This window comes from Selaginella moellendorffii, unplaced genomic scaffold, assembly GCF_000143415.4.
Source record: "Selaginella moellendorffii unplaced genomic scaffold, v1.0 SELMOscaffold_126, whole genome shotgun sequence".
NCBI classification, from domain to species: domain Eukaryota; kingdom Viridiplantae; phylum Streptophyta; class Lycopodiopsida; order Selaginellales; family Selaginellaceae; genus Selaginella; species Selaginella moellendorffii.
Window position 1 is genome coordinate 317526 of NW_003314387.1, and position 24399 is coordinate 341924.

At 45.8% G+C, this 24399-nt stretch overlaps 4 protein-coding genes across 6 annotated transcripts; 2 read left to right on the forward strand and 2 right to left on the reverse strand.

The window, feature by feature from the left end:
• Positions 1-2783: 2783 nt before the first annotated feature.
• LOC112342987 (pentatricopeptide repeat-containing protein At3g26782, mitochondrial-like) lies at positions 2784-5927 on the reverse strand. The gene is made up of 2 exons (XM_024665717.1): positions 5071-5927; positions 2784-5010 (listed from the first exon to the last, which is right to left on the reverse strand). Exons 1-2 carry the CDS (start codon positions 5906-5908, stop codon positions 2891-2893), a joined length of 2958 nt encoding a protein of 985 aa, XP_024521485.1. The 5' UTR covers positions 5909-5927; the 3' UTR covers positions 2784-2890.
• A 5-nt stretch (positions 5928-5932) lies between these two features.
• On the forward strand, positions 5933-7375 carry LOC9645196. 2 transcript variants are annotated; one of them, XM_002991932.2, is made up of 5 exons: positions 5933-6133; positions 6189-6556; positions 6625-6677; positions 6733-6897; positions 7013-7375. In XM_002991932.2, the coding sequence occupies exons 1-5, from the start codon at positions 6013-6015 to the stop codon at positions 7230-7232; spliced, it is 927 nt and encodes a 308-aa protein (XP_002991978.2). In that variant the 5' UTR covers positions 5933-6012; the 3' UTR covers positions 7233-7375. The 2 variants fall into 2 exon arrangements, with proteins under 2 accessions (XP_002991978.2, XP_024521456.1); XM_024665688.1 differs by having other exon boundaries at positions 6959-7059.
• LOC9645197 (pentatricopeptide repeat-containing protein At1g63400) lies at positions 7363-12055 on the forward strand. 2 transcript variants are annotated; one of them, XM_002991933.2, is made up of 14 exons: positions 7363-7626; positions 7713-7744; positions 7823-7934; positions 7986-8083; positions 8131-8227; positions 8299-8388; positions 8440-8502; positions 8553-8627; positions 8683-8748; positions 8800-8877; positions 8931-9023; positions 9083-9160; positions 9213-9332; positions 9384-9465. In XM_002991933.2, exons 1-14 carry the CDS (start codon positions 7564-7566, stop codon positions 9417-9419), a joined length of 1101 nt encoding a protein of 366 aa, XP_002991979.1. In that variant the 5' UTR covers positions 7363-7563; the 3' UTR covers positions 9420-9465. The 2 variants fall into 2 exon arrangements, with proteins under 2 accessions (XP_002991979.1, XP_024521455.1); XM_024665687.1 differs by lacking the exons at positions 7363-7626; positions 7713-7744; positions 7823-7934; ... (7 more) ...; positions 8931-9023; positions 9083-9160 and having other exon boundaries at positions 9216-9332; positions 9384-12055.
• Positions 12056-21032: 8977 nt separating this feature from the next.
• On the reverse strand, positions 21033-23096 carry LOC9645198 (haloacid dehalogenase-like hydrolase domain-containing protein At4g39970). The gene is made up of 12 exons (XM_024665724.1): positions 22974-23096; positions 22286-22911; positions 22132-22222; positions 22034-22078; positions 21938-21988; positions 21808-21882; positions 21705-21738; positions 21596-21651; positions 21490-21549; positions 21373-21432; positions 21273-21319; positions 21033-21217 (listed from the first exon to the last, which is right to left on the reverse strand). The coding sequence occupies exons 2-12, from the start codon at positions 22603-22605 to the stop codon at positions 21166-21168; spliced, it is 891 nt and encodes a 296-aa protein (XP_024521492.1). The 5' UTR covers positions 22606-22911; positions 22974-23096; the 3' UTR covers positions 21033-21165.
• Positions 23097-24399: the final 1303 nt, after the last annotated feature.

Consider the following 24399-nt stretch of genomic DNA (forward strand, 5'->3'; position numbering starts at 1 on the left):
AGCCTCTATGAATGCCGTGACAAAACCAGATGTCTTCTCCAAAAATTCTTCCTATCGAGTAAGCAAAGAGAGGGACGCATGCTCCAATTTGCTTCCAACTTGCGGGTGTGTCGTTCTTGGAGAGACTTTCGTTTTGTACGGGAGATGGATATTTGTGAAACTGAGGTTTCTCCAGTTTAATTTCCTATCGGGTGGTGGTGACTTCTAGGCATCCCTGGCACTGGTATTTCACTGCCACTAACAGTATTTGGTGGTTGCGGCAGTGGTTTCTTGTAACCTGGATTTGTTCACGTACAGTCTGCTCGGGCACAAAGAATTCAGGTACTTGGTCTCGTATTTTTTAATAACAACTTTTCTAGTCATGGTGTTCGTCTTGCCAGCTCTTCTTTTGGCGATGCTGTTTGCTGGACACAGCCTTGCCTTTATTGAGGCCGGGACCAAGCAAATCGTCAAAGAAACTTTTTTTGTCTCCAACGTTCCAGTTGCGCTTTACACTTCGCAGGTGAACAAAAGCTGCTTGCTTGTAGACTATAAACACGAAAGAACACTCTGTTTCTCTTTACTTTTCTCCAAACAGCGCGGCTCAAAGAAGCGGCAAACCGAAGAGTGGAAAGCATTACGTTTCTGACACAATGCCATGCACTCGACGCTGCACAGGAATTTGCCAATGAGATTTTTAGATTGCTCTCCAAGCAGCGATAGTGGCAAAGACGAGGCCTCCGGTTCGTGGAATATCCACTGCCGTCATGTTTGGCGACGGAAGCTTGCATCGTCTTTTTTGACTATTTGACAATTTCTCGAATTACTCTTTGTTTTTCTTTCACGATGGATTCATCTTTCTTTCTTTTTTACTCCACAGGTGAAGAAGATGTTCCATGCTCATCTCTCTGTTTATCGAGTGCTCCAAGCATATATCTGCGTGACGATTCGCCGCCGTTGACGCCTATCAACAGCGAGCGAATGACGCACTTTCGTTTCACTTGCAAGTGGACCAGCAATCAATCGGGCCACCGACTTTTTTATTCTTTATAAAGGACGAACAATCGAGCCCGTGCTCACACGAGTCTATGAAAACAACGAACGTGCAAGATCTCGTGCAAGGTACTCGATCTTACTGTTGTGAAAAGAAGAATAGATTTCATGAAAGAGATGACGAGTGCTTGACCTTCGACAGGCAAGGCTAGTTGAGCAATGATCCAGCTGTCGTACAAATGAGATCCATGTCATTTACATTTCACATTAGGGCAACGTGATGCTCTTCTTGGAAAGAAGCTATATCAGGACAACTTAATATAATTTAAATGAAAGACTGCAAAAATATCCTTAAGTTTAGAATTGGGTGTAAAGTTAGAACTACAATGATACATTATTAATCTAAAAAAAAGCTCTGGAAAAATAATATCTAATCAGGTGAAAATATTACATACGACCACAACAGTTGTTAAATTGGCTATAGTTATGATAAATATTGCTGCTTTTGGATAATGAAATATAGAGCTTTACTTCCATATTTAAAATATAATTTCATTTACTAAACACATGAATTTTCTTTTTACAAATCCCACAACTTTGTAATTTAATTTCTTTAAATGTTCTTTTTCAATTTAAGAATATTTCTAAAAATTATAAAAATAATGTTCATAATTATGGGTATTTTACACTCTAACACCATCGGTAACAAGAAATTTACTTGCTCTTTTAATTTAATGTTAAAAAACTCTAAAAACACTTTTCCACTGTTAATTTTTTATTTTTTATAATTAGATACATACACTACACATGTTGGGTAGGCCAAGTGAGCATTCTACATGATGGAAAAGACAGATATAATCAACTAGACACTTTTAAAACAATGTATTATAACCTAGCATACCCTAGTCATGGATGATTCATTTTTCTTATTTTAATTAGATGAAACTAAATATTTTGGTAGCTATAAGAATAATGCCCATTAGTAACAGAAAAATATTATATCTAAAAGTTTAACATTGTATAAAAGTATAAAAGTGAATATTAATAAATGATAAATAATATTCAAGTGTGACTTTGGACCTCACACAAGCATATTTTAATATCTACTACAAATTTGTCCAAGCAAACCAAAAGCAAACCGAGCACATTTCGTAGCTTTGCATCCACACCACATGAGACCAATCCATTTCCATCTCGTCAATTTGCGTCGTCATGAAGTAGAAATTGCCGCCTGTATGGCTCCCGGAGTATAAGTCCTCAGAATGGCAAGGAAGCCATAGAGGGACTCCACCTCAATTCCAACCATTGCTTCCATCGAAACTGTTTTTGGACTCGATTAAGCAGCTCCCTGCCTGGATCGTTGCATATCTCAAATTCATAAGATCTTGGAGGAGGAGAAATTAGTTCTTTTCTTTCTGGGCTAGATACAGTCTTCTTTTCTGTTTGTTTCTCTTGAAAAAGTGTGGATGGTTCAAGAAAAAGAAAAAATCCATCCTGTGTGATCCGAGAGTGCAGCCATAGCGCTCGAGGAGAAGCAAAGATGATTGTCACACCTGACCAGAGCTGGCAAGGTCATGATCTTGGCTTTCTTTCAGAACGGGAATTCGGATTGGTGTATGCAAGCTGCTGCTTTTTCTTCTTCTTTTTGCCAGCTTGTTTGCTAGACCATGCAAAACAATATTTTGATTCATGCAATGTCCCTCGAGCTAGTCTTTAACAAAAAATTTAAGTTGGGTCTCTCTGGCTGTGGATTCGAACCTGTGACCTTGCCAACAAATTTCTTTATTCTAGCGAGATAGCCGGCCAACAGGTTCCCATCCAAAATCTACATTAATAGCTTGTTAACGTATCTAACAATGTGAATTTTTTAATCTACTGTGATGGATCCGGTCGATGCTGATCGATCAGCATCAGTCCATCACCAGAAGTCATCACACGAACACTTGCCATCTTGGAACACATGAAATCGGCTTGCGTCTCTGCAGATGATTGTCCGTCTCTCGAGCTTGGAAATGTAACTCGTAGCTTTGTGGCAATCGTCGCAAACTCTGAGATTTTTGGTGATCCGGACTGTCGTTCCAGCGGCCGAGTTGATGAGAGCGCAGCAGATTGCAAGCTTCTCGCTGTGCTGGAACAATGCCGACTCCTTTTCTTCGTCACTGATGTTTCTAAACACGCTGTTCAAGTCGGGAAGGTAGCCTTGCTCCCTCAACTTCAAGAACATGAGCCTGAGTTTTCCAAAGATCTGCTCGCTTTGAGGATGCCTGTTGTCGCCAGCCACGAACTTGTGAACCTTTCCATGGCTATCAATCCACCAGCTTTCACCGGGTTTCTTCAAAGCCCCAGCGTTCATTCTCATCATTTCGACGTGTACGCTTTCGTCCCAGCGTTTGGCACTCGCGTAGAGATTCGTCATGAGAATATAAGCTGCCGAGTCCCTGTTGTCGATCTCCAGAATTTTCTTGAAAGCCACCGTGCCAATGTCAACGTTTCTCCACTTTCTACACGAGCTCAACAGCGTCATCCATATCGTCTTGTTGCCCCGGAGAGGCATCTCGCGCAGCACAGTAAGAGCTTCATCTAGATGGTTGGACCGGCCCAGAAGATCGACCAAGCACGTATAATGCTCGATGCCAGGAGTAATCCCGTGAAGAGAAACCATCGCTGCGAAGAACTTCTGTCCTTTGTCGACGAGACCGGCGTGACTGCAGGCGTTTAGAAGGCAAAGGAAGGTGACCCCGTTCACCGCCGGACGCTTGTCATCCCCTTTCATCCTCTCATAGAGCTCGAGAGCACTGTGAACATCAGCTTGATGCGTATAGCCTGCTATGAGCGAGTTCCAAGTCACCGTGTTCTTCCTGACGCTGGGAACTGATTCAAACACCTGCTGTGCCTCTACCATGCTCCCGCATTTCCCGTAAAAATCTATCAGACTCGCTACTACAAGCTGATCGTGCTCGAGCCCGGTTTCAAGCTCCACTATTGCTCTGTAGATTTCTTTCCCGGTGTTGAGAGCTCCCAAGCTTCCGCACGCCTTGAGAGCCGCTACCAGAGTGATGTTATCAGCCTCAAAGCCTTCCTCAAGCTGCATCCGTGTGAACAGCTTCACTGCCTCTTCACTGCTAGAACCACTGCTGTTTTGAGCGTAACCGGTGATCATCACGTTCCACAAAACCACGTTGGGATCGGACATCCTGTCGAAAACCTTCCGAGCCATCGCCATGTCACCGCATTTCGAGTACATGTCTACCAGTGTGCTGGACACAAAGATGTCCGATGCCGCCTCTGTGACCTCGAGTTGCCTATGAACTTCGGAGCCTTTTTGTAAGCACCATAGTTTTGCAGGCTGACTTTCGATCACATCTCCCTCTGCGAAACTCGAGCACGCCTTCAAAGTTGCAACATAAGAACGGGCATCTGGTTGAATTCCCTGCTCCTGCATTTTAGAGAAAAGGTTTAGAGCCGTCTCAACGTCACCCGCCTGAGCATACCCCATGATGATCGAATTCCACGACATGACACTCCGGTGGATCATCTTGTCAAAAACTTTACGCGCTTCGTCCAAGCTGCCACACTTCGTGTACATATCAATTAGCACATTAGCTACGTAGATGTTGGAAGTGTACCCGTGTTTCTCTGCCCGCGAGTGTAAATCTCCACCTTTTTCCACGCAGAGAAGCAACGTAGCATCGTCGGAATCCTCGTCTTCTTTCGCAGCAGCAGCCAAGTTTGCGCAAGCTTTGAGAGCAGCTACAAAACTACGGGCATCCGGTGTCAGTCCTTCTCCATCCATGCGATAGAAAAACTCAAGAGCACGCTTACCTTCGCCACCTTGAGCGTAGCCCATCATGATCGAGTTCCAAGACACAAGGCAAGGTTTCGCAATCCTGTCAAACGCCTCCCGTGCTCTGGCCATGCTCCCACACTTTGCAAACATATCCACGACGGTGCTCGCCACGAAAACATCCCGCTCGTATCCACTCTCCACGAGCTGCCAATGAATTCTCGCTCCAATCCTCAAGGCCGAAAGCTTGCTTCCTGGAAAAGCAGCACAAGCTTTCAGCACCGCAATGAAAGTCCGAGAATCAGGAGCCATACCTTCTTGCTGCATCCGTCCATAGAACCAGAAACACCTCTCCAACTCTCCGCTGTGAGCGTACCCGGCGATGATCGCATTCCACGACAGAACGCTGTGCTGTACGATCCCATCAAACACCCTGCGAGCATCTGCCATGCTCCCACACCGAGCAAACAAATCCACCAAGCTTCCCGTCACGAAGATATCCTCCTCGAGACCAATCCTCGAAAGCTTGTCGTGGAGAAGTTTTCCTTTCTCCAGACACCACAGCTTCACTTGCTTGCCTTGAACGAACTTGTTCTTCGTCCCACAGCCGTGAGAGTCCTTGTCGTCGTAGTGCTCAGTTACCAGATCGACACAAGCCTTGACAGCAGCATAGAACAATCGAGCATCCGGCTTGACACCACCCTCTTCCTTTTCTTCGCGCTCCATTCGAGAAAAGAGCTCCAGCCCGAGCTCGCTCTCCCCGTTCTGGACGTATCCAAGGATGAGCGCCGTCCAGGAGACCACGCAGCGCCTCTCCAATCCATCGAAAATCTCGCGAGCTCGGTCCATGCGCCCGCATTTGGCATACATATCCAGCAGCGTGTTGGCAAGAAACCGGTTGGATTGGATCAAGCCCTCCTTGATCGCCCGTGAGTGGATTCTCATCCCGGTTTCCAGATCCCCGGCCCTGCCGCAAGCCTTGGCCGCGGCGACGAAGCGAGAAATCTCTGGCGGCCCATCGATCGACTCAAGATTCTTGAACAAAACCCGGGCATTTTCCACGATTTCTTCCCCCTTTCTGTGGATTTTTCGCCGCGCCTGTGGAGAGAGCTTGAATCGATCGGAGTGGATAGTTACCTGGATCGTGAACATTCGCTAGAACCCTAAAATAAAAAATCTCTTTTGAATTTTTAGGGCTTCCAATGGCGAGCTCATAGATTTCTTGTTTCTCGGCGGTGGAGAATCAATCGCGCGCAATGCTGGGCGAGAAGATGTTGGCGCTCAGCTCGCGCGACTGTTTTCTAAGCGTAAGAAGCGAGGATTGCTTCTCATCGCTTCTCATCGTCACCGACAGAGGCGCCTTCTCCATCACAACAGGTTTGTGATTTCTTTCTTTCCATTTCCTTTCCACAGCAATGATTGTTCTTGGCAGTGTCGAGAAGAGCTCATCACAGGAATGCCGTGCTCGCGATTGCCTCGCATTCTTCCGAGCAGCAGCACGATCACAGGAAGAGTTCTCGCGCGAGCGCTGGGCCGACAAAGTATGACAAAGTAGCTTCTCACGAAGAACACCAAGGCCTTGGAGCAGCGCCGCTCAAAGCCAACTCCAGCGCCACCACCGCCACCGCCAGCACGACCTTGCAGCAGAGCAGCGACTATCTTCTCAGCGCTTACGGGTGGAGCGTGAGAGATCTAAATCCCAGGAAGCAAAAGGACTTGCAAGACGTATCACTCATCCAAGCCGAGGCGTTTCACTCGCCCGCAGTGGTCTTCAACGATTTCTTCTACGACATATTCAAAGTAAGTTCTTCCTCTCTCGAGAGATCGATTGTTCTTATCTCGTTTTCTCTTTTTTCTCTTCATTCCAGGCGGAGGTCTTGACTGCTCTTACTTACAAAGTGAGGCTCTCGCCCCCTCAGAGGTAAGAACCATCCAATCCAAGCTTTTGTGTGAATGAAAACTCGAATTTTCCGCAGATATACATGCTTGGTTGCCGAGACCCAAGACGAGGATGATAAGAAAATGGTCGGAGTCGTGGATTTAACCGCGCTGGACGACAAAGACATGCTCCAACATCTCCAGGACGATTATGCCGACGAGTATCTCTACGTCAGTGGCTTGGCCGTCGACGAAAACTACAGGTACTTCGATTACAAAAACACTGCTCATAGATCTTTGATCTTTGAATCTTTCTTCTCATAGAGCTTCAACTTAACTTTGTCCTGGCGTTCTAAGTCGTGTTCTTCGCTTTGATAGACGGAGGAATGTTGCCACAGCTCTTTTGCAAGGCGTGGATTTGCGAGCATCGCTGTGGGGATTTAAACACCTCATTCTTCATGCCTACGAAGACGATGTGAGAGCGCGAAGAGTTTACTCCAAGTCTGGATACAAAGCCGTGGCTTTGGATCCAATCTGGGCTTCGACTTGGATTGGAAGAAGGCGAAGAGTTATAATGACCAAGAGAGTTCCAAGCTAGCCGAGAGTATCTCAGTGTGTAACGATTGGGCCAACCAGAGGAAGACACTTGGCATGCTCTTGGAGCGTCGGATCCGAGTCTTCATCGCACGGTTTGGGATTTTTACGCTAAGAGCACGTTGGTCTATCCATTTTGTTTTCAAATTTTTTGGTTTTCTCTTCTCGGCTGCTCATCCGGCTTCCATCTGGCCGATCGATCTCTCGGCCCGCCGGCTGGCGCCATTCTAGGATTTCGCTGTGTCTCCGCCGGATCCATGCTGCCGCGCTGCCGAATCGCTGGAATTCGATCCCTGGCACTGCTCCTTCCAGCGATCTCGTGAAATCTGTGGAGAATGCTTGGCGTCCGAGGCTTCAACGCAGAGATTGGGGCTGGTCTCGTGAATTTCGGCGCTCTGGTAAGTCCCTTCCTAGGCCGGCATTGGGAATCGGAGCTGGTTTTCTCGTCTGTTAGGTTAACGATTCCCTGTTTTCTTGGCTGTAGGATGCGCCAGTGTCTCCGGAATTTTCTAACGGGTGAGAAGTAGTAGCATTGGAATTTGTTTTCTCTTCCAAGGTAGGTAGCCTAAACAACGTGTGTGGTTTGTATTCCAGAGACCATGAATTTGCCAATGCTAGCAACCTGGAACACTGTATCAAGTACCTCAATCAAACTTTGGTTGCGTATGGCTTTCCATCTCCACTTAATCTCTTCTCGAGTGATCCTGTAAGTAGCAGTCCTTTTTACTGTTCTTTCTCATTCTTACTACCTTTGCAGAATTCCATCGCTCAAACATGCAACTGTATCTACGATGTTCTTCAACAAAGGCAGCGAGATATCGAGTTTAGAGAAGGAGCTAACGATCAGCGACAAAGGTTTCTCGTTTCATGCTTATTTTTCTCGCTGTAAACTATCAATGCAGGTTGATGTCCGATATGTCTCGGCTCGAAGCGAAGGTGGAGCGGCTGGAAACGCAGCTTTCAACAAAAGAAAGAGAGCTGGTGGCAGTAATGAGCCGGGTGAGTTTGAATAGATGCTCAGCTGTATTTAGTTCTACTTCATCTTTGATAATACTTCTTGTTCTTGTCAGGAACAAAAGGCAGCTGCTGCTGCTAAAGCTCAAATAGACAAGCTCCAACAAGAAAGGGATGAGTTTCAACGCATGCTTATTGGTTCTCAGGTAAACCCTTTTGAACATCTTCGTGTGGCTTATTGTTTCTTTTTACACCAGCAAATTCGCACCCAACAGCTCCACGAGCTAAAGAAAAAGGAAAAAGAGTACCTGAAGCTACAGGTATGAGCTTGCAGTTTCTTCATTTGATTCTACTTATCGATTCATTCTAGGAACGGTTAAACCAAGTGCTTATGGAGAAGAAAAAGGAGACAAAAGCAGGCATGGAGATAATGAACCTCTTGCAGGTCTGCTACATTGCATATGCAAAAAGAGCAGGCATATCACTATCAAACATTGCAGAAAGAAGGCAGACAACGAGGAACTTGGAATGGCAGGAAAGCCGATGGAGACTTCTACAAGATGATTGTAAGTTTTTGTGCTTCCCACATGTACTCAAGCGTACGCGATGCAATGCAGGTTGATGCGTATGAAGCAAAGAAGCTCGAACTCATGACAGAGAACTCCGAGTTGAGGTCATTGTTGAGGTCAATGCAGGTATATCCGCTGAGTGTTTTTCATCCTTGAGGTGAGATCAACTTTCTTGGCAGTCGGACATGCGAGATTTTTTAAACATGCCGCACAAACCCGTTAATGTGGTAAACGAAGCAGAACCACCAGCCACGCCTCTTGGAGGACGCACGGTACGCTTTTGGCTGGATCATCTTTTTGTCTTGATAAATTCTCTACTTTGTTTCACCAGGATGTCTTTGACCTGCCTTTCCACTTAGCTCGCGATCAAATCGAGCAAAGCTTGCGAGCGAAAATGTCATCCATCAAGGTACTTTGCTGGTGCCGGTGCCAAGCATTTCCTCTTTTCTCTGTTCTTTCAGGAACGCATGGTACAGCTTGAGCAAGCACAAAAGAGTGCAGAAGTGACTTGTGAAGCTACTGAGCGCGAATTGGAACTAGAAGCCCAGCTGGTGGAAGCCAGAAGTATCATACAGGAACAGGTGAATACGAATTCAATCTGTTTCCGTGATCAAACAAAACTCTTTCTGCAGGCATCCATCATGAGCAAACACCGAGAAGACACTTGACACACAGCAGCTTATCGTCTTCTTAACGCTATAAACGGCCTCTGAATTGCCCTACCGTAGCTAAATGGACACGAGCTACAGAATCGATGGCCTCTCCTTCGGAATCAAATTCAACAGGTATCCCGTAAGAAGCTCTCCCAGCAAGCAGCTCAAGTGCAGCAGCAGATTCTCGAGCGTAGCAATCGACTACTCAGCACAGGATAGCAATAATGTAGCCGAATGGAGGCTTCCTGGAGGAGGTGGAGCAGCAGCAGCTCAAGAGCGCAAGGCACGAGAGCGAGCAGCCCAAGCAGCTGCCGAAGCCCTCATAAAGGTTTTGCTGGCCAACTCGGTAGACCCACATCTCCTATCTCGAGCTCTGGACGAGTGCTACGGCTCAAGACGGCTCGTCCCTGTGGTAGTTGGCAGAGTTCTCGTCAAGCTCAGGAATCCACAGGCAGCAATGCTCTTCTTCCAGTGGGCTAAAGCACGTCCAGGCTTCCAGCACAATACTTACACCTGCAATTCCCTCCTGGAGGTCTTTGTTAACGACGGATGCCATCGGGAGGCATACAGAGTCTTCAAAGACGAGCTTGTCACACTCTTCAGGCCCGACGACTTCACCTATGGGACTTTGATAAGAGGTTTTTGCAAAGCCGAGCAAATACCACAGGCAGTAAATCTTCTTGGGGAGATGAAGGCCGCAGGAATTACTCCCACCATCGTCACCTTTGGCTCTCTCATTCGCAAGCTTTGCGAGCTGAATTTCACCGACAAAGCACTTCAAATCTTCCACCAGATGATCGACATGAAAGTGAAGCCCGACGCTTTTCTATACACCGTCGTCATCGGACATCTGTGCAAGATCAACAAGTTAGACTTGGCGGCCTCCTACTTCGAACGAATGGTACAAAGCGGCTGCTTACCCGACAAAGTCACGTACACCGTTCTCGTCCACAGCCTCTTCAAAGCTTGCAAGTGGGAACAAGGCCACCAGATCTTCGAAGAGATGTTGAGCAAAGGACACTCTCCCGAGCTGGTTACGTATGCCACCGTCGTCAACGGATACTGCAAAGCCGGCAGGATAGACCAAGCTCTCTCGCTCATGAGACGCTTGAAAGGCACCGGACGATCACCCAGCGGCTCCTTGTACAGCACTCTGATCGACGGCCTCTGCAAGCATGACCGACACGACGAAGCACGGGAGCTGTTTGAGATGGCCGCGGGAGACGTCCAGGACGTGATCGTCTACACCAGCTTCATCAGCGGGCTGTGCAAGGCCGGAAAGCTGGACGAGGCGAAAGCTGTTCACGTCAAGATGATCGAAGCTGGCTGTGCTCCCGACCCAGTCTCGTACAACGTGATAATCTACAGCCTCTGCAAGGACAACCGAGTGAGCGAGGCCAAGGAACTCATGGACCAGGCAATGGAGAGGAAGTGCATGCCTGGCGTGCCCGTGTGCACGGTGCTGGTGGACGGCCTTTGCAAGTCTCGCCGGGTGGAGGAGGCCTGCGTGATCCTGGAACGGATGCTGGAAACCGGGGACCGAGCTCCGAGCGTGGTGACTTACAGCGCAGTCATCGACGGGCTTTGCAAGGCGGACAGGCTCGACGACGCCTACGTCGTGCTCCAGAAGATGCGAAGAGCTGGCTGCGTCCCGGACGTGGTGACTTACACCGCCATCATCGACGCCTTCTGCAAAGTGGGACGGCTGGACGAAGCCCGCGAGCTGTTCCAGCGAATGCACGAGAGAGGCTGCGCGTTGGACGTGGTGGCCTACAACATCTTGATCCGGGGCTACTGCCGAGCGGCCAAAGTGGACGAAGCCATCGCCATGATCGAGGAGATGGCCGGGAGAGGGATCCAGCCCAACGTGGTGTCGCTCAGCACCATCGTCGACGGGCTGTGCAAGGAGTCGAGGGTGGAAGAAGCTCGACTTCTCATGGAAAAGATGAACTTCGAGAGCTTGCCGGATAGCGATCCAGTGAGTTGAAGTGTTTTGATTCGAAGATGGAATGATAGAAGATCTTCCAACCATCGTCACTCTTTTCTTCTAGAGAAGAAGCTCTCTCCTGGGATGAGTCACGCTAGCTATGGCTTAGATGAGCTTGACGCCGGTCTCTCTGAGCTTATCCAAGAGGGCCTTTCTCTTGCCATGGTAGAGCTCACCTCGGTTGCGAAAGTATGTAACGCCGGGGATCCCCTTCTCCTTCAATCGCTCCGCCAGAGCTTCTCCAACCTTTGCCGCCGCCGCGCAATCCGTCAAGCTCGCCAGGCCCTGCTTGAGCTCCTCGTCGCGGCTGGACGCGCGGACCACCAGCGCATTGTCGTGGAGAGTGTCAAACACCTCGGCGGTGACGGACCTGTTGGAGAATTGCATTTTCATGGCGTATGGCTTGACGTACTTGGTGATGGCGCGCGGCACGATGCGATCTACCCAAGACGGCGGCAGCTTCACCACTCTCCCGCGCCTCTCTACGTGCGGCGGCACCGGGCCCTTGTGCTGGGGGCGCTGCCGGAAATCGAGCAGGCGCTGCCATCGCGCCTCGGTCACCATTCCCTTGGATCGCCCGATGAGCTCCTTCCTCACCATCGCTCCCCCTAACCCTAAACCTAGGAAAATATTAAAGGTTGACCTTTAAGGGTCAGTAAAGGTTTTTTTTGTTTTGGTTGATATTGCGAATTGATTGGACAGGCTTCCAAATTTCACTCCATAGTTCTCTCTTTGTTGCATGTTACCATGACAAAATTATATATTTAAACATCCTTCATTGCAATTACTAAGTTTTTTTTCACTTTTAAACATAAAAATTATTGGTTTTGTATTTGTTTTTCATGTTTTTGATCTTTCATCTCATTATTAATAACAGATAACACTATGCATATATTTTACTAAAGTTATATATGAGAATTAACAAAAAAACAAAATAAATTTAAGTATTAATAAACCTGAAAAGCTTAAGTGGCAAAAACATTTTAGCTTTTGTATGCCAGATAATTAATTCTTGATGTACATTTCTATTAGTAATGTGTTATAAAAACCTTTCCCAGAACTTAATCAACTTGTTTAAATATTTTATTGAATATTATATATTATTGTAAATGATAAAGACAATCTAAGAAAGCTAAAACATTTATAGTAAAAGCTTATCAAGAAAATAATAAGTCACAATACTTTAATATAAAAAACTTTATATTTACATTTATATGTTAAATATATATTCAGGCACAGTGTAAAACTAAAAGAATAAAAAATATAATAATAATTGGTTTAAATAATTAAATAATTTTTGAAAAAAATAAAAATTAGGATTATTCAACACTTTTAACAAAAATAATTATTTCAGTTTTAAAATCATGGATATATTTTGAGTTAAAGAAACTTAATTATAATTTTTGATAAATCACACTCAAACATGGTAGATTATGATTATTATTAAAATATTTAATATTAAAATTATTATTAAAATAATTAAGATTATGATTATGATTAAAAATTTTAAGGTAATAAAAATAAAATTAAAGATAAATACTAAAGTCACTATTTGTAGAATGGAAGTAAATACATTAATTATTTAATAATTGAAAAATATAGAAAGGAGATATAAAAGAATTTTATCATTTTTTAATTTAAAGTGTTTAGAAGAAAATAATAGTTTCTTTTTTATGAAAAATTTCATAAATCATACTTAAAATTGAAAAATAATATTTATTAAGAAATGATTAAAAAATTCATCCTTTTAGGTTAAATTTTAGTAGTATAAGTATCAGTTCTATCATTATTTTTGAAATTAGAAAATCTGACCTTATGTAGAAAGTCATTTAATAAAGAGTGTCGCAACAACCACAACTCCACCTTGCTAATTTATGAGCACTTTAGCACAAAAATTAGTGATAGGAAAATGTGTTATCATGGGCATTGAGACTTGGTTTTACTCTTTACTGATTTTAGCCATATGGGCATGCATATTTGAAACATATATATAATCATATTTACGAGGGGTTAGGGTTTATGGGCAAAATTGTTAATTGGTCTTAATTTACTCTACTGAATTGTCGATTAATAACGAGTAGAATAAGAACTTTTAAGTTTGTCCTAAACAGCATTTTGTGAGACACAAAATCCCTAGGCCCCAAAGTGGAGCCGGAAGGGTGCCATGTGGTAGTGGCCGAAGCGAAAGCCAAACGAGCGTAACACGTTTCGACTAAAAGCTCCGACTTGGAAGGTTGAGAGCGGGAGTGGAACTCCCAACAAAGTGTTCGAGGAACAAACATGAAGCGAGCAATAAGCGAGGCTCCAAAAAGGGACCCAAAAAAGACCAACACATGACACGTGGAAGTGTCCGAGATGGACCCGAAGTGGAGTCCGAGATGGAGTCCGATATGGAGTCCGAGATGGACCAAAACGGAGTCTGAGATGGAGTCCGAGGTGGAGTCCAAGGTGGAGTCCGAGATGGAGTCCGAAGTGGAGTCCGAGATGGAGTCCGATATGGAGTCCGAGATGGACCCGAAGTGGAGTCCGAGATGGACCGAGATGGAGTCTGAGATGGACCAAAACGGAGTCCGAGATGGAGTCCGAGGTGGAGTCCGAGATGGAGTTCGAAGTGGAGTCCGAGATGGACCGAGATGGAGTCCGAGATGGACCCGAGATGGAATCCGAGATGGAGTCCGAGAAGGACCCGAGATGGAGTCTGAGGTCGAGACCGAGACCGGGACCGAGACCGAGACCGGGACCAAGACTGAGACTGAGACCGGGGCCGAGACCGAGACCAAGGCGGAGGCTGAGACTGAGACCGAGGCGGAGGCTGAGATCGAGCCCGAGTCCGAATCCGAGTCCGAGTCCGAGTCTGAGTCCGAGTCCAAGTCCGAGTCCAAGTTCGAGCCTGAGAGGGTGAAAGCCCAAAGCGTTCGTCTCCCAGACCCTGAGGGGTTTGGTGAGCTCCAAAAGTATAGTGAGGGGGAGGACTGCAGTGGAGCCAGTTTGGCCAGGAAAGGCCAGTTTGGCCCAGGAAGGCCAGACCCAGTGTTGGGTGATGAGCTGACCACTGGGAAGTCCAAGACTAGAGTGAACATGGACTGACAAGCGGGGTAGCTTGGTGAAGTGTTCAAGAGCCGGCTCTAGTTCCCCCGGGAGATCGACTGGCCGATGCTCCCAGTCCAAGTGTGGGTGGCACTACCTACTTGGATACCAGGCGTGGCTCAACAGAACCTCGCTCTAAGCCCATGGCTAGAGCACCTAAAGGCGAAAGGTGGGGAGAGTACCCAGGTGGCTCGCGTAAGGCCACGGTGTTCTGAAATGTTGTCCCAAAGGCCTAGACTATGGAAAGGAAGAGGAGAAGTCCTCTGGGGTAGTGACCAAGGACACAGTCGTGTGGTGAGGAAGTCCCAGAGGACCATGGGACTTAGTGGTCGGGCCTGTGGGCCTCGATCCAGTGGCAGTGTTAGCAAACACGGCCAGGGGCAGGAAGGGACTTGGTAGGAACTGACAAAGGGACTTTGGGGAAGGCAATTCCCCAGGTCTGTGGGCATCCTAAGGATGCTAAGGAGTGGATCTAGGATGACCACTCGTGGACAGATGGCCCAGTCTTGGAGAGACGGGATTGTGATGCAAGTGGTATTGAACCACTAGTGCAGCAAAGGTGAATGGGCATGGCCTTAGCGTAACGGGCCGAGATGTCAGTGGTACCTTTGGGTGTCGGTCTTGGGACCGGACACGAGGAGCACTTGGACCAGGTGCAAGTGTTGAGTGGCATGGATGCCATTCTTGGGGCTAGCAAGTCCCAAGTCCTGAATTGGACTGATGGAGGTTGTGAATGAGACTCCTCCAAGTGGTCGGAGGTGTGGTTAAGTGACTAAAGTAGAATGGAAAATTTAGTCGCTTACAACTTGGTATCGGAGTTGTTCCTTAGTCCGAATTTTATTGGTGCTCAAGTATATCACCATTGATGTTGGCATTGGAAGGTCCTAGGAGGGGGCCTATCCTTGAGGAGTAGCATGTCGAGAGGACATGGCTCTCCACTCAAGTTCATGCGTGAACTTGGGCATGATGTGGTGGATATAAAAGGGCCAATAATAGAACGACTTTGGGATCTTGGGAACAGTATAAGGTTTCCTCTGAGAGCTGAGGATGTGATCCAGATGAGCGTTTGACGCAGCAAACGGGCTAACGTAGTTGTGGTAAACAACTATAATTGGGGTCACAGAAAAGATGTAGACTCCAAAATAATAAAGGAGTCACAAGATTACCTTCATATAGTTGAGGCCAGTGCTCATAACTTTGAGACCGGAATTGATGACCATGGGAGGTCAAATATAGGAGAGGACACAAGTCCTCGAAATGGTAGCTGAGGTTGCCCTTGATAAATGCTGGAACAACCCAAGGAGTTGGGGATGTATTTAGAGGATGAGTTGGTATTCTCATCACATGGACAAGTGGTCCTAAAAGGCAAAAGGTTGCCCCAAGAGAACAAATCAAGTGTCGGAGTAACACTTGCAAAGATGGTCCTCGTGAGTAAGACCTGAATACAAGAAGTTGTATTCCAGTGAGCTGGCACCTCAAAGGTAGGACCTCATGGGTCGTAGGATGACAAAGTCCAAAAAGCTGGATGACTCCAATAGAGTCAAGGAATAATCCTAAAGGATTGATGGAAGCATTTGGACTGAGTAGTACCCCACGAAGGATGGGGGGGATCATAGGATCCAAGGATGAGAACAGAGGGTATCTCATCGATGGCAAAATGTGCCATGCTAAAGTCGTGGGAAGGGTGTTCCCAAAAAGAAAACAACTTTGAAACAAAGTTGTGTGTGACCTCTATAGTGCAGTGCTAACGGTTGGTTGGCATGAGAAAGAGTGGTATTGGTCTTGGCAAAGACTTAGACACAAAGAAGAAGTGTCATAGAGGTAGGCTCGTGGAGCCGATGGTGTGGAGACACCCAAATGTGCCAAGGTGTGGTACCTTGAGGCTATGTTGGTGGGTTCATGAGAACCCCTTGCCAAAGGAACCCCAATGGAAATGAGAATGGCATAGCCTAAGTTGCAGAGCATGCAGTTGGAGTGTGGTGACCCAGATAATGATGGAGGTGTGGAAGCACCAGCAATGAGTTGTAGGACTTGACAACTATGAGGCAACTAAGCAAGAGGTGCAAAATAATTGGTTAAACGGGTAGAAGGTAGCTACCCAAGCCTTCTTAATGGCATAAGGAAGTTGGATATACCCTTACGGGGGATAAGTTGCTTATGTTGCAATATGGTAAATCAATGTCATGAAAGGAAATACTCATTGTCAAGGAAGCCGTCATTGGGACACCGGAACGCTCTAGAACACCAGGAGGTGGTGTTTGATGTTGCGAGGGTAATAAATAAGGCCCAAGGGACTAAGTCCCTAGCGAATGATGGATAGAAGGTGCTATCCAAATGTCCAAGGTGGCGGAGACAGGAGAAGACTGTCTACTTGAAATGGACAAAGCCAAAAATGGAATTTTGGCAAGGCTAGCGATGGGCATGTAAAGGCCCATAAGCAACAACGTAATCTCGGTGTGTGGGATTATAGGGTGAGCATACCTGGATTGAGGAACCACTCCCTAGGCTATCGGGTAGGTTCATCCCTAAGAATACTTGCTAAGACATGATAGAAAGTGCAAAGCTGTCCTCCTAGTCTAAAGGAAAGGTGTGAAGCCAAAAGCAAGAAGTAAGGGGGTAGAACCGAACCATAGGAATCGAAGGGCATAACCAAGGTTGGTTATGCCAGCTGGGAGTGGAGAATCAAGTGGGGGCTCGAGGGTGTTGCCGCTAGCAACCGTGATGCCATGGAGAGTCTAAAATATGGAATTGTCCATGTTAGACTATATGGTAATTGGAAAGCTTGCAAAAAGGGAGGCCTTAGCAAGCTAAGGGACAGGGTTCCTTCAAGGTTCCCAAAGATGATTCTAGGTAGTTTAGTACCTAGAAAGGCCAAGTGTAAATGGTTCAAAGCACGCGCGAAATCAGAGTGGCGCAACAGAAGCGTGGTCTTGAAGCTTGCCATGAGGCAAGGTTATCAAGGTTAGGGAAGTAGTTCCCGAGTGTTCAAAGAGAGGGCTTTGAATGAAAGTCGATGATCAAGGGCTTTCATGCTTGTACAGAAACCATGTTACAGTGGTCGGAGGACTTGCCAAAGCGAGATTGGCAAGTCAGGGGAACAAATACCCTAGTTGAAGGTGATAACTTCAAAAAGGGTGGGCCATGGGGCCAAGCATGATCACAGACTTGTCAAGTGAGAGGACTTGGCAATGTGGAGGAACTAGGTTCCTAAGCTGTGATCTATAGCGCGCTTTGAGTATAAGTTGGTGCACCGGCATGGGGAGTCACGCCAGGCATCCTGGGTGATGCCGTCCGTAGATGCATATACGGAGGTTGGGTTCAAGTCCCGACCCTCTAGTGCTTGGGTTCGAGTCCCAAATCACTAGGGCGTGGTGATGGTTTGGAATATGAGGACACTCATATTTTGGTGGTCATGGACTCTCAGTGAAAGGACTGGTTTGGGCACACCGCCAAGCGAGGGATGCTTCGGAGTCGTGATGCACGGTTAGATTGCTTAGAGTGAAAGCTCGACATATCTAACTTGAACACTTTGGTGCAAAGGGCACCAAGGACGTGGTGAATGAGATGGGGACACCCAAGTCTCAGTTGCTATGGATTCTTGGCCGGAAGGGCTGGCTTGGGCGCACTGCCAAGTGTGGGGGATGCCCCTGGGGTCATAGTCAACAACTTAGAAGGGTCTGGAAGACCTAGTCCCTATTGATAGACCTATTAAGGGGTCAAGATAACATCACTAGGTGATCTTGTGGCTAAACAAGGACAAAGTCTTTGTTTGGGTTAAGGAATATGATTCCTAGTTCAAAGTGTTGATTTGAACCATTGATAAAAGTGTGGCTTGGTTGAGGTGACCAAGTGGGAAGCACACCTAAGGGAAATGAGCTATGTCAATGCTATGGCATAGTAAGTCCAACGAAAGTAGTCTTTATGAAAGATCCAAAGGAGGGTCTCAAAAAGTTGGGCCATGGATAGAGCCCACGACAGAAAATGTTAAAGAGACGTACTAAGGGTGAACACCCTTTGGACTTGGCAAAGCAAAGTGTTTGCTATGGAACCGAAAGGAAACCTCAAAAATGGAGGTAGCAATCCTATGTTGCTTGGTGCAACAATCCAAGGATAGGAGCAAAAGACGAGTGCCCAAGATAGGGCCGTGGAATCCATTGGAAAGAATCCAAGTGGCAAAGTTAGCCAAGGAACACTAATGTGTTTGATGCTAACAAATTGCGGAAAAAGAAGTGGACTTCCAAGGATGGATTCCCAAGTGCTCCAATTTGGCAAAGGAAAGGCTCCAAGTGAGGGAGCAACTAAGTAGCCAAAAGATAGGGCCGTGGACAACCCTAGCACAAATAATGATAAATGGAACGTAATACAAATGGTGGCACAAAAATAGAAAAGAGGATGAGGGTGCCCTCGAGTAGAGAACTTCCTAGGAGGGGAAGTGGAGTTGCACAAAATGTGCAAGGCAAGGTGTCGGAGACACCTAGAAAATTGACTTCAAGAAGTCAAAAGTAAACGTTCCAAAGTGCAAAGGTAGATCAGTGGAATCTGTGACTACTCAAGAATGAGTAGTGGAATTGAGTTAGAGAGGGTGCCTTTAACGGGTTTAGCGAGAACTAAACCAATAAACGGAAAGAACCACCCCAAGTGGTCCAATCAGTTTCTAAGTTGGAGAGACTATCCTCCTTAGAGGATGGACAAGGCATGGTGAGCCTTCGAGGTCAAACCATAGACAAATATTGGCCGGGTGCCAAGGATGGAATGGTAATACCTGTGGGTGTTACTTTATAAAAGGGTTTACCGTTCGATGAGGACATCGAACTTCGTCTATGGGTGGGGTGTAAGCTCTTGAGTTTGGACTTCTCGGGAGGTCACCCAGCTTAGTACTATTCAAACCTAAGGACGCTTAACCCCAAATATCCCAAGACCCTTAACCGATTGGAAAAGGGGATGCACTCTTGTTCATGGGCCCTTTCCCTCTATATTTGAACCCCATGAATCGTCTCTTGAGTCGTTCCCTTTGGTTGCTTACAATCCACCACGCTTCCATGCAAGTTCACGCCCTCGTGAACAGAAGCTGAGAGCCGCAGCTCTCCCGAGAGCCCCGCTCTCTTGACACCCTACCCCTCGGGTCGAGCCTAGCGGGAGTAAACTAGACCAGCCAGATGTCAATCAACATGTGGTGTGATTCCCTTAGCCAACCAACAGAGTTGAACCCGAGACCGCTCTGATACCAAATGTAAGCTCCTGAGTTTAGACTTCCCGGGAGGTCACCCAGCCCAGTACTATTCAAACCTAAGGACGCTTAACCCCAAATATCCCAAGACCCTTAACCGATTGGAAAAGGGGGTGCACTCTTGTTCATGAGCCCTTTCCCTCTATATTTGAACCCCATGGATCGTCTCTCGAGTCGTTCCCTTTGGTTGCTTACACATTTTTGCCTTTCATATCGTGTGAGATTTTTGGGAAGAAGGCAATATAAGATTAACTTATAAATCTATGTTTATTCTTTTTACTAGCAGTAGAAAATAAGGTTTAGAATGTTACTAAAGAAATATAAAAAGAATGTCAAATCCAAGTAGTATATTGTGTGTTGACACTATCAATACCGTGAAAAATGAGGAATAAAAGAAAATGATGCTTTTAAATGATTATTTAATAATAATATCATATTTGAATATATATACAAAGAGCTAACAATCATTTTTTAAATAGTGGATATTTATAATTACTAAAATTTAAATACTTTTTAACAATATTAATTTCTTAAATATTAAGAGAAGTATCTATAATATTAAGCTTTCAAGCTAGAGTGACCTTTACTTTTGTACTTTAATGCTTTCCCCTCCACCTAGAACAAAATCATCAAGAATGTAGTTCCAAAAGTATAGTAGAGAAACTATATAAGCTAAATTCCTCCAATAAACATAAAACAAGAAAGAAACATAAAAAATAATAAAAAAGAAATGTATAAACTATAAAAAAAGGCTTTGGTATTCTTTTTCAAATTGGTTTTTTCTCCTGAATAAAACCAGCACTGTTAAACTTAGAAGAGACGATAAAATTTGAATCATTTATTTCATTTTATCTCCCTAGAAAAAGTTATTTCTTCTTGTGAGAGATTTACTTTTTTTTTTCCTATCATGAGCTTAATTGAGTTCTTTTTCTCTTGAGCTTAAACATGATGATTTCTATAATCAAAATTTACTTTTTCTTGTGAAAATGTAAAAAAAAAATATTTATTAATATTTTATTAGAAAGTGTTCATTAGGGTTAAAAACCTTTGGCATTATATACAAAGAAAAAATTGAAAGAATGCACCATTGACAGAAATAAATCAATAAAAAATTTTGATGCACAGTCTTGACACTCTAAAACTATAAAACTTTTAAGTTAAAATGTAAGGATTCATTTTCTATTTATAACCTCAATAACCATAAAAACAAAAGAAATGGCTATATATAAAACAAATTTATCCACAAGCACTACATACCTGTGATCTGTGGGCTTCAAGCGTTTACACTTTCCAAGCTGGAGCAGCTGAACACATCTTGAGTCTCGTATATCGGCAAAACAGTCGTGTTTCACTGACACAAAGTTTGCATTGCATGAAACTTCTATTCTAACGGTATACCAGCTGGAACCCATGTCGATTTATGTTGGCGAAAGAACTCTCCCTTAAGCTCATAGACGAATTTAACCAGTAGCAATCACACGTTCGTCCAGTAACTTCACGAGGTGATCCAAACTAAACAAAAGAAAATAGAAAGAGTGCTGGATCCTTTTGCAATCTGAAGACCCACCTCACGGTTTCCAAGCTGGAGAATACAGCTGCAGCTTCGCTAAAATCCTGTGCTTTCATACCAAATAAATCAACCATGGAAACATACGGAAATTACAAACCTGCTTGCTTGTAGAACTTGTGAAAGTCACTACGCATTTCATACCAGCACCCACTGCTGCCTGAATACACAAGGAAAAATAGTAGCAAGTCCATGAGATTTAAGAGCACGTATATACTTTGAGACCAATGACGCTGTCTTCTATCACGATACACTTGTCCGGGGTTGCTCCAAGTTTCTGAAGAACAAAGGAAGTGAATGAAACTGCACAAAACCACGTTTACCTCTACTGCGACTTTGTAGATCATTGGATTGGGCTTCTTTTCTTCGACATCATCGCCTGCATTGTTGTGAAACAGTGAGAATAATTCTTCTTGTGTGAAAAAACTCGACCTGCTAGAAAGCAATCTAATTGCTGAAACCTTTCCTGAACTCAGTGGAAGGATGGTAAATCAAAACCTCGTGCCGATCGAGTCTGTTCGTTCAGTAGATTTACCTTGCCAAGCAAATTCGTGAGACAAAATACTACAGAGCTCTTTGTTGCAGCTGAGCAAACAGCCACCTTAATTCCCTGGACACAGTGGCAGATTAGAAAACCTGAAAGGAAAGAAGCTTTGAGAAAAAACCATATCACGAGCTTCATCCATTAGGCGAAGAACTCCTGGTCGTGGCTCAACCTGCATGAATGGAAGTTACTTCAAAACACTAAGGCCAATTTTTACCGCTCCAGACGCAATGATATCTTTGTATTTATTTGTCTTCCAATCCTGAAAGTTACACACAAACCATGTAAGAAGTCACGGCATTCTATTAAAATCACCTGAAGTGTGTCGATGAGCTGAACCTTCTCATCGTCATCTTTGAGCGAGCTATACAAGCTCGAGGAAGGCCAGCCGTTCCTATTGAAGTACCTGCCATGAGACCACAAAGTTAGAACACAAAAGAAAAAAAAGAAGACTTAAAACCACTAAAACCATCTCATCTTTGGCTTTCCTCCTCCAATTTGGTTCTGCAGCTCGTCGTAGAATTCTGTGCTCCACACAACTGGGGACTTATTCCCTGGACACCGGACCTCAAAATTCTCGAACGTCGCATTGTAGGCTCGCCTGTGCAAATCTTCCGACTCGAGAATTACCCCGTCACAGTCGAAGACGAGTGCGTCTAACGACGCTCTAACGCCACAGCCTGCTCTTACATTCCATGGCGCCCTCTTTTGCCGAGCTCTACCATAGCCTATGTGCACTTTGCTCCATAATTCTAGCCTTGCGTTACCGGAGAACAAGAGCACTGCCATCAGATACTCGTTACCTAAGGAAAAAGCCCGATCAACTTAAATAACAGCCTCCACGAATCCATATGAGTGCCTCCTCCAGGATGTCTACTACAGTCGGCTTTACTTTTGGTAAAGCCGACTGTTTCTCGTCCATGGCCATTTCTATAACGTTCCAAGTTACGATGTCCTTGCTTTCGACGCTATCCACGGTATTTGGAGTAACAAGAAGCGCCTATTTTGGATCCCCGTTTTGAGAGTAAGCCATGAGCAAATCAGTCTATAAAACAACGTCCTTGGAAGTAACTGTATCAAAAACAGCTTTTGCTCCTGCAGCAGCCAGCAGCTGGAATCAAATCCCGATGCTGCAATGAGAGCATGAGTTGCCTTACCTTCAGAGAAAACGAAATGAATCATCCGGTTTCAGTGCCTCCCGTTCCATCTTGTGGTGGACTTCCAAGGCATCTCCATCTCTGCATAAGAACTGATTAGAACGTTCCAGGAGACAAGATTTTGTCAGGCACGCTATCAAAACGCACTTGTAAGCACCAAGTTCCCATATACAAATTAGAAACGTCCAAGCCAGGGCATCTCCTTAAAAACCTGTGCTGCTCCATCCAAGTCACTGCCCTCGTTGATCCCACAGAGAGAGTCGGTAGAAGACCCAAGCTCGCCATCGGGTTGGTCGTGCATTATTTATCCCCGTTCGCCTTTCCAGCTATCGAGAACACTGAAGAAGTTAATAGCATTGGGCTTGATCGATAGAGCCTCCACGCAATGCCTTTTCCGGGCATACGCTGTTCCCGCTCGATGGGAAAGCTTCCAGCGAAAGCAAGGAGCCGTTCCTCACGTCGAAAACAATCGGCAGCGAGCATACATGTTGAGCAGCACCATCTGGAGCATCTCCAGCGATCTTCCTCTCCAGCATGGATCATCCTGTCCTGCTCCACATGCACAACACTCAAGAACGTCAAGCGATCCCGCTGGGATTCTCTGGAAGTGGTCGACCACTTGGTCTGATAGAGAGGAACGTGTTCCGATCTCTCCTCTTCATGTCCCTCTCACTGATCCTCGCGTCGCGATTCAGGTTAAAGATGTTTTGTGGAGCTGGGCACCCGAGGTCTGACCTCGGCTGCCCGCTGTGATCTTATCCATTCGCTCACCGGTGAAGCCGGCTATCGCGATCCGATTACCTCGCTCCCCCATCACTTGTTGAGTATGGATCTACGCCGCATCGGCATTGATAGCTGCAAGAATGTAGATCGACAAGCATTTCCCCAAAGAGCGCCATCGCATTTGCCAGTTCTGGGCAAATGCCGCGATAACAATGTTCCACAAGAAAACAAATTCCATCTTCCAAGGCATCTTCCATGACATGACAAGATTCTTCACGATAGACGCCGCTGGAGGCCATCTGTGCGTGGATGCGCTTGCCCTCGCCCAGAGATCCGTGCTTGCGGCATTCTCGCAGAGCAGCCGCGAAGGCGTCCAGCGCTAGCGATCGCGCCATCCCTTGGACTGCCATTGGCCCACATTGACTTTTTCTCGCGCAAGATTTGCAGCGCTTCCTCGCTCTGAGGGAGCGAGAGACATCCCGTCGAAATACGGCAGCGAGCATAAATATGCCGAGCAGCGCCGTGAGCACCATGCCCTCTCTAGCGATATTCCCCTCCATCGCGAGAGCATGTCCAGCGAGTTGCAAGCATCCACGATGTAATTCACGAAAAATTTATGTGAATACTCCGAAAAGAATTCGTGAATCCACCACGAGCTCCTCCTACATGCTTCGTCAAAACAGCAAATGGCCAAGGACTACTG